Source organism: Brachionichthys hirsutus, chromosome 20 (genome assembly GCF_040956055.1).
Source record: "Brachionichthys hirsutus isolate HB-005 chromosome 20, CSIRO-AGI_Bhir_v1, whole genome shotgun sequence".
Classification (NCBI taxonomy): Eukaryota; Metazoa; Chordata; class Actinopteri; order Lophiiformes; family Brachionichthyidae; genus Brachionichthys; species Brachionichthys hirsutus.
The window spans coordinates 7233462-7246867 of NC_090916.1; the positions used below are offsets into that span (position 1 = coordinate 7233462).

The 13406-nt window shown below is 46.6% G+C and overlaps 2 protein-coding genes across 3 annotated transcripts; one reads left to right on the top strand and one right to left on the bottom strand.

The window, feature by feature from the left end:
- Positions 1–4293: 4293 nt before the first annotated feature.
- On the bottom strand, positions 4294–9409 carry gnpat (glyceronephosphate O-acyltransferase). The gene is made up of 17 exons (XM_068754070.1): positions 9256–9409; positions 8787–8978; positions 8535–8711; positions 8340–8469; positions 8117–8244; positions 7924–7999; positions 7590–7741; positions 7346–7476; positions 6932–7182; positions 6761–6859; positions 6353–6526; positions 6199–6278; positions 5967–6107; positions 5693–5792; positions 5505–5598; positions 5172–5233; positions 4294–5071 (listed from the first exon to the last, which is right to left on the bottom strand). Exons 1-17 carry the CDS (start codon positions 9277–9279, stop codon positions 5028–5030), a joined length of 2055 nt encoding a protein of 684 aa, XP_068610171.1. The 5' UTR covers positions 9280–9409; the 3' UTR covers positions 4294–5027.
- A 99-nt stretch (positions 9410–9508) lies between these two features.
- c20h1orf131 (chromosome 20 C1orf131 homolog) lies at positions 9509–12144 on the top strand. Of its 2 annotated transcripts, none has more exons than XM_068753987.1 (9): positions 9509–9661; positions 9986–10138; positions 10291–10391; positions 10606–10668; positions 10872–10967; positions 11060–11146; positions 11275–11306; positions 11405–11543; positions 11714–12144. In XM_068753987.1, exons 1-8 carry the CDS (start codon positions 9583–9585, stop codon positions 11535–11537), a joined length of 744 nt encoding a protein of 247 aa, XP_068610088.1. In that variant the 5' UTR covers positions 9509–9582; the 3' UTR covers positions 11538–11543; positions 11714–12144. The 2 variants fall into 2 exon arrangements, with proteins under 2 accessions (XP_068610088.1, XP_068610087.1); XM_068753986.1 differs by having other exon boundaries at positions 9986–10133; positions 10259–10391.
- Positions 12145–13406: the final 1262 nt, after the last annotated feature.

Here is a 13406-nt window from a genome sequence, read left to right on the forward strand (position 1 = left end):
TCACGTAAACACGTGAATTATGCGATGCATGAAGCCAGGTGCCGCTGATTGGTACGGTTTATAACGGATGTCGCCGCCTGAGAATGACATGAAGCCCAATCAAAGCCAATCTCCTCAGCGAGGCTCGACTGTGCTGCCGTCTACGAGAGGGAGCGCTCTCCAAACGGCCGGCAAATCTCCTAAAACCTCGCGTTTCCGTCGCTTCGCTGCGGGAATTCCAAAGGATCAGCCATCAATAAAGATCGTTTGAAGAGCCCAACTATAAAATATGGCATTACTAGATTTGAATCTCATCGTTCTTTGAAAAGATTGGCGTGAATTGCCTGGATTTTTTGCAGTTAGATTGCCTTTGCCGTGTGGCGTTAGTGACTTTAATTATATTCTGCTTGCCGTGACGGGGGGGGGGGGTTTGTGGACAAGCATCTTGCTTGCAGCGTTGGGAAGGCTCTCCTCTCCTCTCCTCTCCTCTCCTCTCTCCTCTGGAGCGGGGGGGACAGGCAGCTTTGTGATAACCTTGCCCTGTCATTGCGTTCTTAGAACAAATCTGCTCTTATCAGGATCTTGTAGCAGGCAGCAAATGCAATTTCCTAACCCCCCCCCCCCCCCCCCAGGCGGCCGCCTGCCTCAAATCCTCCACGGGACAATCTGCCTGTGTGATCTGACGTCTTTAAGAGGGACTTGAACCCGAGCGGCATTAGCCCGTCTGACATCTATAGCTCTGCCTCTGAAAAACTGTCAGCTTTGCCCCGCTGCGTTCCCTCGCTCTCTCGTCCCTCTTCACACCGATTGCTTTCCGTCTCTCTCTTTCCCCTTCTCCCTGTGCATTAGCGTCCCTCTTTTCCTCCCACGCCGTCTTCCTTTACCTGCCGTCTGTCTGTCCCCGGATGCCACAGATGACAGGGATGCATTAACGTCTTCTCTTCTGAAGTCTCTGTCTTTGTTCCAAAGTCTCATTCCTCCACATTACAGCCAACCTGTTCAGGCATCCTGCAGCCGATAGTTCATGCGTAGAAACGTGAACTATTGAAGCTACTTCCTGGGCTGGGGTTTACACCACTCTGTAGTTTAGAGCCTACAGAGCTAATTGCTGCAGATATGAGCCGATTGACTGAAATGACTGCAAATGTGTGGCTTCACGTCTCATCGCAGCCACACTGGCGACAGACTTGCGAGGTTCCTGTTGTTCGTCTCACTGGTAACGAGGAAAAGGAAAGACATGATTTAAAAAAAGGAGTTGACAATCCAATCTGTGCCTGCGCATAACTTAACAGCGCGTGCTGGAGGACGCACGGCGTGGCGGGAGGGGTGCCAATCATCTTTACAACAGGCTCACGTGATACTTCAGGATGAATCCCATCCAAGCAATGAAGGTTCGGAATCACGGCGGCTGTTTTGGAGAAGTTGGGCATGTCATGGAAAGTTCTTCTGAATCCCGTTTAGAAGAACTGCCAGCTGTCTGGGAATACAAAATCGAATGTTCCGAAAGCTCCATTCAAATAGCAAAAAAACTTGATTTTTCCGATGGCAGAAGCACGACAAACACGCACACACTCGCGCCACTTCAATTAGATTCTATTGGATTTTATTAAATCTTCCTTGAGCCTTCACTTCACGGCGGCATCCATCAGAGGATTATTATTTATCTTGCTGTCAGGAACTGGCAGCTCGCGCAAACCCACAGAGATGGAGAGGAACGGTGTGTGTGTGCATGTGTGTATGTGTTTGTGTGTGTGTGTATTCTCATGTGTTAAAGATTAAAAGCAAATGTGTTTTGAATGGGAAATCCTACTCTGGCTAATTGCAGGCATTAGCGCAGCACATTAGACACTCGTGCGTCTGTGTTGCGCAAACATAGTTAAAAATGCAAATGTTTTTCATTCAGCTCTAATCACTCATCTCAAGCGAAATTATCTTTGATGCATTATAGAACAGAAAGAAGAGGAATGCATTAACTAGAACTAGTAAAGTTTTAGTCGAGCGAAGCCGCCGGTCGTTTCCGGTTAAATGTTAAACTGAACGTAAATGCACTTTACGATTAGAATGTTGTTGCCAGATGCCTGCTAACGCATCTGGCAACAACATCTGATCCATTTAATGCTTTGAAGGTGTGACATCATAAAAGCATTAATGTTAGTCGCTCCAATGCCCCCAGAGTCACTGCATAAAACTCCCTCATGTTCCGGAGCGAGAGCGAAATAAAAAAAGATTGGAAAAATAGCCGTCCATCAATTTTCTTCTGCTATACAAAATATACAGTTTAATTCAACAATTCATTAAAGTCTCTCCAAGTCAGATAGATAGATAGATAGATAGATAGATAGATAGAAGCAGAAATGATCACTTTCTGTCCAAATGAAATGTCCATCATAATTTATGGATGATGTTTGATTCCGGTTTCTGAGCTGCGAGGATGGACCCTCAATAAAGTACGAGATGAACGCTTTGAGGTGTCCGAGGTTCCACCTGGGGTACATTATAAAGTATGGGACGTCCCGGCCCCCCCGGCATGGATCCTTGGCAGGTTCCACACTGTATGTAAATGGTCGGCCTCCGGCATGGCGCTGATGAACAGTCCGTTGGAAAAAACGAGCTGAATCCATCAACACTGCATTACCTCAGGTTAACTGCTGAAACAATATCCAGCCATGGCCCTTTCTGCTCACCTATCCCTCTCCATACAGACCTCCGCCGGCGCCTCGGGGCACAGCACCAGGTACTCACATCCGCACTAAAGGGATGGCAGCAGCCAGACTTAAAGGAGCAAACTCAACAAGCAGCCCTCTGGTTCTTTTGCATCCCAGCGGCCGCCACGGATTAGAGAGCAGTTTATTATTGCGTCGCCCTCTTGTATAAGTCTAGAATGAATGCGTGTGCCCCCTCCCTGCAATACAGTTTGTTATAACACAGCCGATAAAGTGCTGATACGACTGAGGCTGACAGCATTACACCCCGCCATCAGGGAGACGGGAAAGGACGGAGGGAAGGCGAAGGCAGGAGCAGGAAATGGGTGGTTGGATGGATGGACTGGAGTGTGTATATTAGCAATTCGGTATGGCAACTTTAGATGAAACCATAATTTGTCAGAGGCTGAGTGAGTATGAGAGAAAGGGCAATGTGGATGAAAAGTGGTGGCAGCAGAATCTTACTCAGCAGCACAGCAACAAAACATGATGGAAAATGCTGCTGTGAGAGTGTGTGTGTGTGTGTGTGTGTGTGTGAGGTGTGTGAGAGTGTGTGTGAGGTGTGTGAGTGCGTGCGTCAACAACCTGCCATCAATAAAGGCTTTCTCAGAGAGGAAAGTCTGACATCTAGAGGTTGCTCATATGTAGATCAGAGCTCCGATCCGCTGCACGCCAATGTTTGATGCAGCTTCATCAGGTCACTGCAGGTAAAGAGAATAATCCCTTAAATATAAAAACGAACCCCATTCCTAGAGTTATTTTTAGCATTAGTTTGAGCCCTTTTCTGCAGGATCAATGTCGGTAACTTTTATAAATGGATCAGTCTCATCTGTAAATCTAAAGCATTATTTTCTGTTCCTTTAATTCAAGCATTCTGGATCAGATGAGGAATATGACTCGGCTTAAAACTTAAAATGTCAAACCTTTGGGCATGTTCCCAAAACAAAATGCATGACTCCGCCCCCGCTATCTATATCCAACCCCCTGTTTAACATGTTATTTAAATTTTATCGTTTCATTTTTGTGCAATCCTGGTGATCATCCCTGCCCACCTGGTTCTCCCGTGGGGTTTTCCAGGCATTGGATGATCGGTTACATTTTGATTAACCTGCACCAGCATTCCTTACAATCCGGTTTACCTACAGGAGAGAGACGAGCTGTGAAGTGTAATTTAAAACACTTTATTGATGTGCTTCAGTATTTCAACCTTTACAGTTGGTGACCAAAATACCAAACCCAATAAAAACACACTTAAATGTAGCAATGCACACGGAGGAGTCAAATATTTAGACATTCGGTATGAAATCAGTTAGTGGTGCTGAAATCAAACTCGTTCATCGTCTACAAAATCTCAATCTGCTGCCAACTCTGAAATGATGAAGGAAAACGTGACAACACTGAAAGTTAGCTCCCAAATAAATAACCTTAAGAGGAGGATCTTCGTAGCTGATCTCATTTAACATTTGGATTAATAAAAAATAATCCTGAGTTATCCTCACTAAACTCCCGAAGATATTCCTTCTGCTCTTTAGGAATGTTTTTCCATCAGCCTGGTGAAGCTGCTGCTTCATCTTGTTTTTACTGTTCTGCTAACAAATAAAGGCCGAACCTGAAACATCTCAATATTCTTTATTTCCAAGAGTAAAAATAAAACTTTGGTGGAACCGTTTATTTTCACAGTCAGTAATTTGAAGTTGTTGTTTTTCATATAATTCAGTTTGGCATCGACACGAGAAGCAGCAGATAAAGATGAACGCGCTGCTGATCCACGAAGCTCGGGCGTGTCGCTCACGTCGCACTTTGGCAAATATTGACTCTTGTTCATGAAGTGCAAAAGAAGAGCCACCTTTTCACAAAAAAATGAAAACAAATAAAACACCACTCGCATCTTCTGTGAAGAAAAAAAGGGAAGAAACAATGCATCAAAAGAAGGTGAAAATACCGGTTAAATGGATAAAGTGCTCAGACAAGAAGGGCAAGGCTGAGACAGACGAGCAGAATGAAAAACAACCACTGAGTGAAAGCAGGTGCGGAGAGGGGGGGGGGGGGGTTCGTATCGTTCAGGAGCTTCCACAAGGATCGCAACCGAAGGTCGGTTATTCAACGTGAGCCGAAGAGCAGAGCTCTCATACCTTCCAAGGCATCACTGAGCATCTACGTTACCGTAGAAACGGTTCTGCATCACGGAAAGGGGCTCGAGAAAGTGGAATTAAAGGGGGAAATAGAGCCGCATCCAGATGGCGACTTTCCATCTCTCACAGAAAGCCGTTTGGCAGAAGACGGGCCGAGGCGCCGTGGCGTGAAGGCGAGGCAGTGAAAACCATTTGGGCTCTTTCGCTCGGCGATTCAGAGGCGAGCGGCGACGCCCTTCTGAGCAGGGAGTCTTCCTCCTGGACAAACAGAGAAATTGGACTTTTGCTTTAAGGGCCGGGGGAGGCAGCACTTGTTCCTGCTGGGGGGGGGGGGGGGGGTAGAAAGCCTGTTTCTTACCGAGAGCATCTCGGACAGAGGTCAGCAGATCCTTGTTGACCTTTAAAGCCCCCGGCGCCGCTCTGAAGCAGGAACAGCCACACAAAAGCAAGTAAGAGTTCAAGCCAGACGTGTCAACAGTACTTTTTAAATATCCATCCTATAAAGCTAACAAAAAACTACGATTTTAAACTGACATGCAATTAAGAAAAACACAGTTTGCCTGCACGATATACTAAATAAGCAAATAAAACCCACTGATTACAGATACCTGTATTATCCTGCGTACTTTACATGAACGCGGACCGTTTCCGGGGACTCGCCCTCACGAAGGATAATCAAAAGCGAACATACCCTTCGGCTTTATGCACAACTCCAAGTCTTTGCAAAGCCGCCAGAGCGTTCCTCTGGAGGTCCGACGACAGCGCCTCGGTGTGTCTCAGATGACCTGGGGGACACCACGCGGAGTCAAAGCGCTGTCTGGCTCGGAGGCAACGACGAAAAACGGAACCCGAACGGAACCAGAACGGAACCCGAACAACCTGCTAGAAGCTGCTTGATGATGAACCCGCGGACAGCCGGGATGAATTGTTTCTCGTTCAGCGCCTCGGCGGCCTCGTCACACAGGAAGTGGCACACAACCTGAGGACGCAACCACCGGCAACAATATGGTACATCAACAGCGCCCTCTAGAGGATCAGCACAGCCCAACACCAAGGCGCTGCCCCTGTATGAGACCTCAAAGGAGGATCAACTTACGGTTTATTTATACTATGTATAAATCATAAAAATGATTTCTTCTTCCGTCTCCCTCACCTGGTAGCCCTGTAAGAACGGCTCGAGCAGACTGGTGAGGAAGGCCAGTGTCCTGCGTCCCGTGTCCGTCGCCAGGACGTCCTGCTGGGTGACCTGGAGAGCGCCGGTCTTTACCAGCAAGTAACAGGCCTCCTCAAAGTCCTACAAAACCTCCAGTCAGTGTCTGAAAAAGCACTAAAGACATTTAAATTGGCGTTTTAAAAAGTCATTTAGAAAGAAGTCGTTCCTGGACCTGCACCGTCGCTCCGGGACAGAGGACAAACTCATTGGACATCGCGTCTCGGAGGAAGCTGAAACTGTTGAAAACCTCCTCTGGAAAAACAAAAACAGAAATCGCATGAACTTGGGAGGAGTTTCTGCTTTCTCGCTTTCTTCTCAGTTCTTACGTTTGGCGTTGCAGGCGGCGGCGTGGATGGAGGCGGCCAGCAGCGCCGGTCGGAGGAACGCCTGCAGCCCTTGGTTCCTGTAGGAGCAGCAGGACAGGATGACGACCGCCTGGCTCAGAAGCTCCTCCTCTGGGGGGGCTGTCCCGCGAGGCTGTCCGGGCGTCTCTTGTCCCGCTTCTCGAAGACAAGGTTGGAAGTCAGAACGTTCCTAAAGCATTGATAAGAGCGTGCGACATCCAGAAACGCCCCCCCCTCCCCCCCACTGCTGTTTGAACAGCTGATAAAGAGCCGCAGCGCCGCCAAGGACCAACAACCCCCATGTCCCACGCCTCCACAGAAGGGGGGGTAACTTTACTTTGAAAAGGACTACACTGCTGTTACGTGGATTAGAAATGACAGGAACAAAACCTTGCTCCACCGCTAGCCGGACTCTGCCCTCGCAGATCCTCACGAGGCCTCGGTGCAGGGAGAGACTGGAGCAAACCACCTGGGACGGAGGGGCGTGGTCTGAAACAAGACGACGGCGTCATTTAAACGCCCGAATGGCACTTAAGGGCAGGCACTGGGTTCGCACGGTACCGGGCCAGTGGAGGAAAGCGCCGTATTCCCTGGAGATGTCCCTGAGCCACACAGCTTGGGCGGTCAGCTCGTCCAGCGTCATGCCCGGGTCCCGCCCCGCCGCCCGGGCCTGGTAGTGGTCCCTGAGCAGCAGGGACGCCAGCAGGACCCACGGCTTCAGGACCATGTTCTCCTCCTGGGTCCTCAGCAGCGCGTAGGCCGAGTCGTTCACGAAGCCGTGGATCTCCTCGCTGGGCCTGCTGGGGATGAATCTGGAAATGGGAAAAGTGTCGTCATGAACTGAAGCGTCGACCAGAGAGGAACGTATCAGATCATTCAAACGCGACGCACACTGGCGGCTAAAACCCAATCACGCAAGCTAATAAACGCGTGAAGACGAGTCAGCACTTAATCAGAGGTCTTATTAAACCAGACCGTGGCACCAGGTTGAACTGGCAGCGGTTCACTCTCTCCTGGGCTAAACGCCGCACCGACACGGGCTGGCCGAAGTACACGTGGATGCTGCCGAAATCCTCAGCGAGGATCTTTCTGGCTTTGAACAGGCCCTACAAGAGAAAAAAGACGAGGAGGACAAGACGGCACGAGCCACGGTTTAAACTTTGACGTGCCGTTTCAAGAGAAGAATGGACCAATAATTCAGATAGTTAAACCGCCTCACTGAAGTGGACTCCTTGGGTTTAGGGACACCCAGCAGTTCTCTGGCGTAGAGCCCTTCCTCCAAGATCCTCTCGTAGCTGATGCTGACGGGGACAACGCTCACGTCAAACACCTCCCCCTTCAGGAACGGCTCCATGACGATATTCAACAAACCTGCAACAAGGACAGTTTAGTCTTCTAAACCGGAACCTGGGATCCGCTTCACGACCCGCGTGAATAAACGTACGATTAAAACAGACGATATTTATTACGACCAGTTTTTTCAACAAATTCAAAGAAATTCCTTGCATGTGAATTGTTGTTATTAGTTTTGGTTGCTTTTGGTTGCATCCGACCTAATTTTGGTGTCAAAGTCTTGTTCGTCCGACTTCTGGTCCCCTCGAGGAAGAATTCGACTGGAGCGAATCCATTCTAAGAAGATATTTAAAAAAAGAAAGAAAGACTTATTCCAATATGATTCATGTAGAACATAAAGGAGGAGTCGTCCGTTCGGAGATGTCGGGCTGCACCGTGTTTACTCGGCCTCACCTTGAGAATCGTCTTGACGTACTCGGAGAAGACGCACCAGTAGAGTTTGTCTCCGCCAAACGACCTGCGGATGAAGAACGCTCCCGACATCCGCAGCATCTCTCCGACGAACTTCATCCCCATGAAGTCTGCAGGGGGGAAACGCAAGCGGAAGATTTGCACATAAATCGTTATGTTATAAACATGTTATAGTCTATACGCTCTCGTGCTTTTTCACGCTAACCCATGCCGGCGGCGATGACGGGCAGAGCCAGGTCGTAGGTGTACAGGATGTAGGACATCAGCAGGAAGTCCATGTAGCTGCGGTGGCTGGGCAGCAGGACCACTGGGTGATCCCGAATGGCCTGCTGGAGCTGCCGAGAGAGCACAGAGCACATTAACTCCGTCTCAGTGGTTTGGGTGCGTTTGTTTTACTCACCCTCTGGATGCCGTCCTCGTTGACACAGATGCTCCTGAACAAGGTTTTAAACGCCTTGCTGAGAGCGAAGGCGAAGAAGCGAACGGTGCCGAGCTGCAGCGAGTGAGCCATCTCCTCCAAGATGGCCGACGCCTCCTCCCGAAGAGCATCAGGCGTTCTGCCCGTCTCTCTGGTAACCTTGATAGTAATAAACAAACACCAGATTTAGCATTGAGAGCGTTGTAGCACGCTCCCAGTCCACTTCTGCCTCACCTGAGCGACGACGTAGTGCAGCTGGTCGGACTGGAGCACCATGCGCTTCAGCGCGGTGGCGTCAGAAGGCACGATCCCTTTGTAAAGCACGGGAGCGTAACATTTGAGCGCGTATCTCAGGTCGCTCGAACGCCTCCTCTCCTCCAGCACGTCCTCAAAGTCATCCCTCTTCTTCAGCATCGGGTCCCTCTGCTATAGAAGCGCAGCATCAGAGTCAAACACACTTTCACATCTCTTGCATTGAGAGAAAAAAAAAAGGAGTGTATTGACATGTTTATAAGTTAATACTGTGGCAATCGATAATTTATAAAAGAAGACGCGAACATTATTAGTCGTTTGTAATTGATTCCATCCCAGACATGTGGGCTTTTTGACCTGTTTGAATTAGACCTGTCAAATAGCGTCTAGTGGGCTGTAACAGCGGGGGGAAGCTAAGTGAGCTTAGCCACGGAAATCAAGGCGTAAATACCGAATAAGCCGCTTCGGACGCCATCAATTATCACACGTCGCCAACTTGCATCCCAGTAAAGTTACATGTGCGCCATAATTCGTCCCGTGTTCGGTTCTTTGGGCGGACACTGGAAGTTGAGGAGAAGAAGTTCTCATGGGCGTTTTAAACAGGCGCTTCCGTGTCATTTCCGCAAAGTACGGCGGCTGAAAAAGGACAAACGCGGTTGTGCCACCCCACGTGCGTTCCCGGTATGTTGACATTTATATCTGCGCTCGTTACTTTTAGCACAAAGCAGTTCGTATTTTTTTCTTTTTTATTAAACAAGATTATAACAAATAGTTAAAAATGAACTCCGACACGACCAAAGAAGCAAATGAAGACTGTCAGTTTCTCGAGCGTGTTTTGGATCAGCTTTATGACTTTGGTAAGTGTAGTTAGCCGGCTAGCTAGCTAGCTAGCTTACATTAACAACATGTTTTGAAGGGATTGTTCCTTCTTACTATTAGTAGCCCCGTTCAAACGATTTAATGTAGTCATTGTGTTACGTCTGCTACTCTTAATTTAGCTCGATCACTTTTGCGTAGCGTTACTTAAATCAAATACTAGCAAACATTAGCTAACTATCCTAAATAAAACACCGAGTTTAATAAAACAAATAAAGATACAGCTTGTTTTAAGAGCATTGTTGATTGTGATTACCAAATGTTACAAGGAAATGGGTGAGATTTATTTCATGGACTGACTGTAGGTAATGGACCAGCATCCAAAAAGAAGAAGTCTCAGAAGAAGAAACGAAAACGACCCACAGGAGACGAAGAGGAAGAAGAAGAGTTGTGTCCTGTCAAGGATGCCTGCAGAGGAACTGAAGACAGAGCAGATCTGATTGGTCCTGAACAAACAGGTAAGCCTTCGCAGATCAGTTCTAGTAACTTCAGTCAGCAGATGGATTCATTACGAGAAGCCAAGATATTATTATTATTATTATCTTCATTATTCCAACACTTTGTATTCCCTGTCCTCCTCCTCATTGGCTTAATATCACGTCTTCCTCAGGTCCAGCCATCCAGCAGGGGGACCAAGTTGAAGTTGTCACATTTCACGACCCGAGAAAGAAACTGAAAGCCAAGCAGTCATCACAAGTTAATAAAGTGTCTGTAAGCAACGTCATCCGGCCAGCTCTAAAGGACAAAATGTGCATCCATAACAAAATAAATTACCATCCCCATAAAATGTATTTTGTTCTGGATTACAGTGTGTGACAGATTCCTGCTCAAGATTAACGCAGCGTCGTGTAATTTACTCCTAAAGCTCCATCCAAATGTATTCATTTATTTTGCCTTGCGTCTCCCTTCCTGTCCTCGTTTCAAGGCCCCCCAGATGACCGAGAAGAAGAAGGAAAGTGAAGATCTTGAAGAACTCAACTTGGAAAAGGTGTTTTAAATGTCATTTTTGCACCATTTAAAGTGATGCCCATCTCTCTGCAATGATTCCTCGACTTGTTGCTCTTCTGCCGCTGCTCTAATGGGGAAGTGTGATTCTATTTTCTACATGCCATAAACATTTTGCACAGAAATGCAGCCTCCTTTTACCTCTGGGATGTCTGTGTTAATTCGCTGTTGGTGTGTTTCCATCAGGCTCGTCTTGAGGTGCATCGATTTGGAATCACCGGCTATAAGAAGGAGCAGCAGCGCGTTTTTGAACAGGACAGAGCCATCATGCTGGGAGCCAGAGTAACGACGACACATGAGCATCTCCATTCTATTGCAGCAGATAATTTCATGCTTGAGAGGCCGGTCAAAACTTGGATTTGTCTTTGACTCAGCCTCCCAAAAAGGGATGCGTCAACTACAAGATACTGCAGCAGCAGATTAAAGAGAAGAAACAGAAAGCAAAGGAGGAAGTTCAGCCGGTAAGACCTCCTCCTCCTCCTCCTCCTCCAGGCTGTTGTGTTTTTAAAGGTTTATTTGGATTGTCATTTAATCATTGTAAAAAAAACCGTGCCTATTTTTTTTGCTGAAACTTGTCAATGATCTGCAGGACCTGAAGAAAAAGAAGCAGAATAATCAAAGGTGGGTGTTCTTCTCATTATGTTAAGCATTTGCCATTAAGAGTCCATAGAGCAGCCGGGTGGCTGTCGAGGACTAAATTCTGGTTCAATCTCCACCAGGGACAAGAAGAAGAAGGTGTCCTCTGGTGCTAGCAGCGCCCCCACGGGTCAGGTGGGCCGCTTCAAGAACGGCGTGCTGATCCTGAACCCCAAGGATATCCAGAAAATCAAAGGCAACAAGCGGGGAAAATAATGGCTGGTAAGGTTGTTGGTGTAAAGATTCCACAGACGCCATCGGGCTTTTTGCTTACAAATGTAAAGTCAAAGAAGTGAAGTTCAGATTTAAGATTCCAGGGAAGCGTCTGGTGATGTCCTGCATTTGTTTGCAGCTTAAATCTTTTAGTGATGGGTGGGGGGGGGGATCCACAGGAGGAAACCGAAAGAACGAATGACATCCGAGGTCAACGAGGCAGCTCGCCGCAGGACGGCGTGCAGTTTGAGGCAGAGGAGGGACGAGGGACCGGTCAAGGCAGGATGGCGTAGGAACCTGGAGACGTTGGACATTTTTCATCACGATTTATTTAGTTTTTATAAATGACAGACATTTGTGTTTCTCCCCCCCCCACGCTGTCAAGTTTTACAATGTTTGCAGTTGTAATGCATTTCTCAAATATAAACCATGTAGTACAAAACATTTACATTGGCAGAACTTGGGGGGGGGGGGGGGGGTCATGGAAAGATAGATGTGGATGATTATGAAAAAATAAAAAACAGGTAAAACTCTTTGCAGACATTTTCATGATGCAGCACACACACACACACACACACCATGAAAAAGCAGGCCTCCAAAAGAAGCCCCTCGATGTAAACAGTACAAATATTTACAGAAAGCAATTACTTTAATTTTCTCAGAAATAATAAAAACGTGTTGATGGCATTTGAAAGATGGAACAGGAAGGTGGGATTCGGCAGTGTGTGCATCCGGGTGAGGTCACAGTCTCACCGTTTTCTTAAAGCAGCTTTTGTGATACTAGAAAAGAAAAGAACAAGGAAATCCGAGACTGTGCAACCACACAGGATACATATATATTTATATATAAATCATAATTTAGCCATTCAACTGAAATGCTTAATACATTGAAGAGGGTAATATAGAAAAGAAAATACGGAGTTAAATATTTACATACTTTAAGAAGGAAATAAAGTCTTTCATATAGTAAACTGTAGTGGCATGCGGTCATTCCCAGCACCATATCCTGAAGGTCATCTAATATCTCATATTTATGGGTGAGTAAATGGAATATATACACGTGTTACATTATTTTTTTTTGTCTCTTTCGGAAAGGTTTGTGTTTCTAATAGTAAAAATCTGTGGAAAAGTATCACCTCATTATTTATTCTCGTCGGCCTCGGGGATGGTTAACTTTGCACCTCTCCTTTGGTGTGGGAGGTGGGTGGTGGATGGGGCAGAGGGTAGCGCAGAGCAGCCAGATGTAGCCCTTAGGTGGTGGCTGGGGGGGCACTTTGGCAGAGAGATGCTTTCTGGGTCAGGAAAATAAAAGAGCGAGCTGATTCTCCCTCTACAGTGAAATTGAAATTCAAATGAAATATTTCTATTTCGGTTTTTAATTGACTTGGTTCAGCAAGAACATTTAATATTTCAACAAACCTTAGCAACAGTAATGAGCTGTGACAACTTTAAATTTACCTGTAAGCTGCATTATTTATATTCCTCACCACAATATAAACTCGGCTCTTTATTTGGTTGAGTAAAATCAGTAGTAAGATGCTCCACTATGTCGTTAGATCCTATAGAACAGGCAGCACACACTGGATTCCTGCTGTAAACCAAACCGAGGAGCTGAAGTTGGGGATATGCATTGTTTTAGCTGCTTCTCAATTCTTTACTCTGGAATCAATGCAAATATCTGAATGAGCTTCTTGAAGTCGTCGCTCTTATTTTGCATTTCTGAGGTGTAACTGCTAAATGTAACATTCTTGCAAAGTTTTACTATTTAAATAAATTCAGCATATTTAAATGTAACCATGTCATGTCACTAATTCCTAATTTATGCCTGTATATAGAAAACAATCTACTGGTTGTTGTTTTTTACATCTAAAA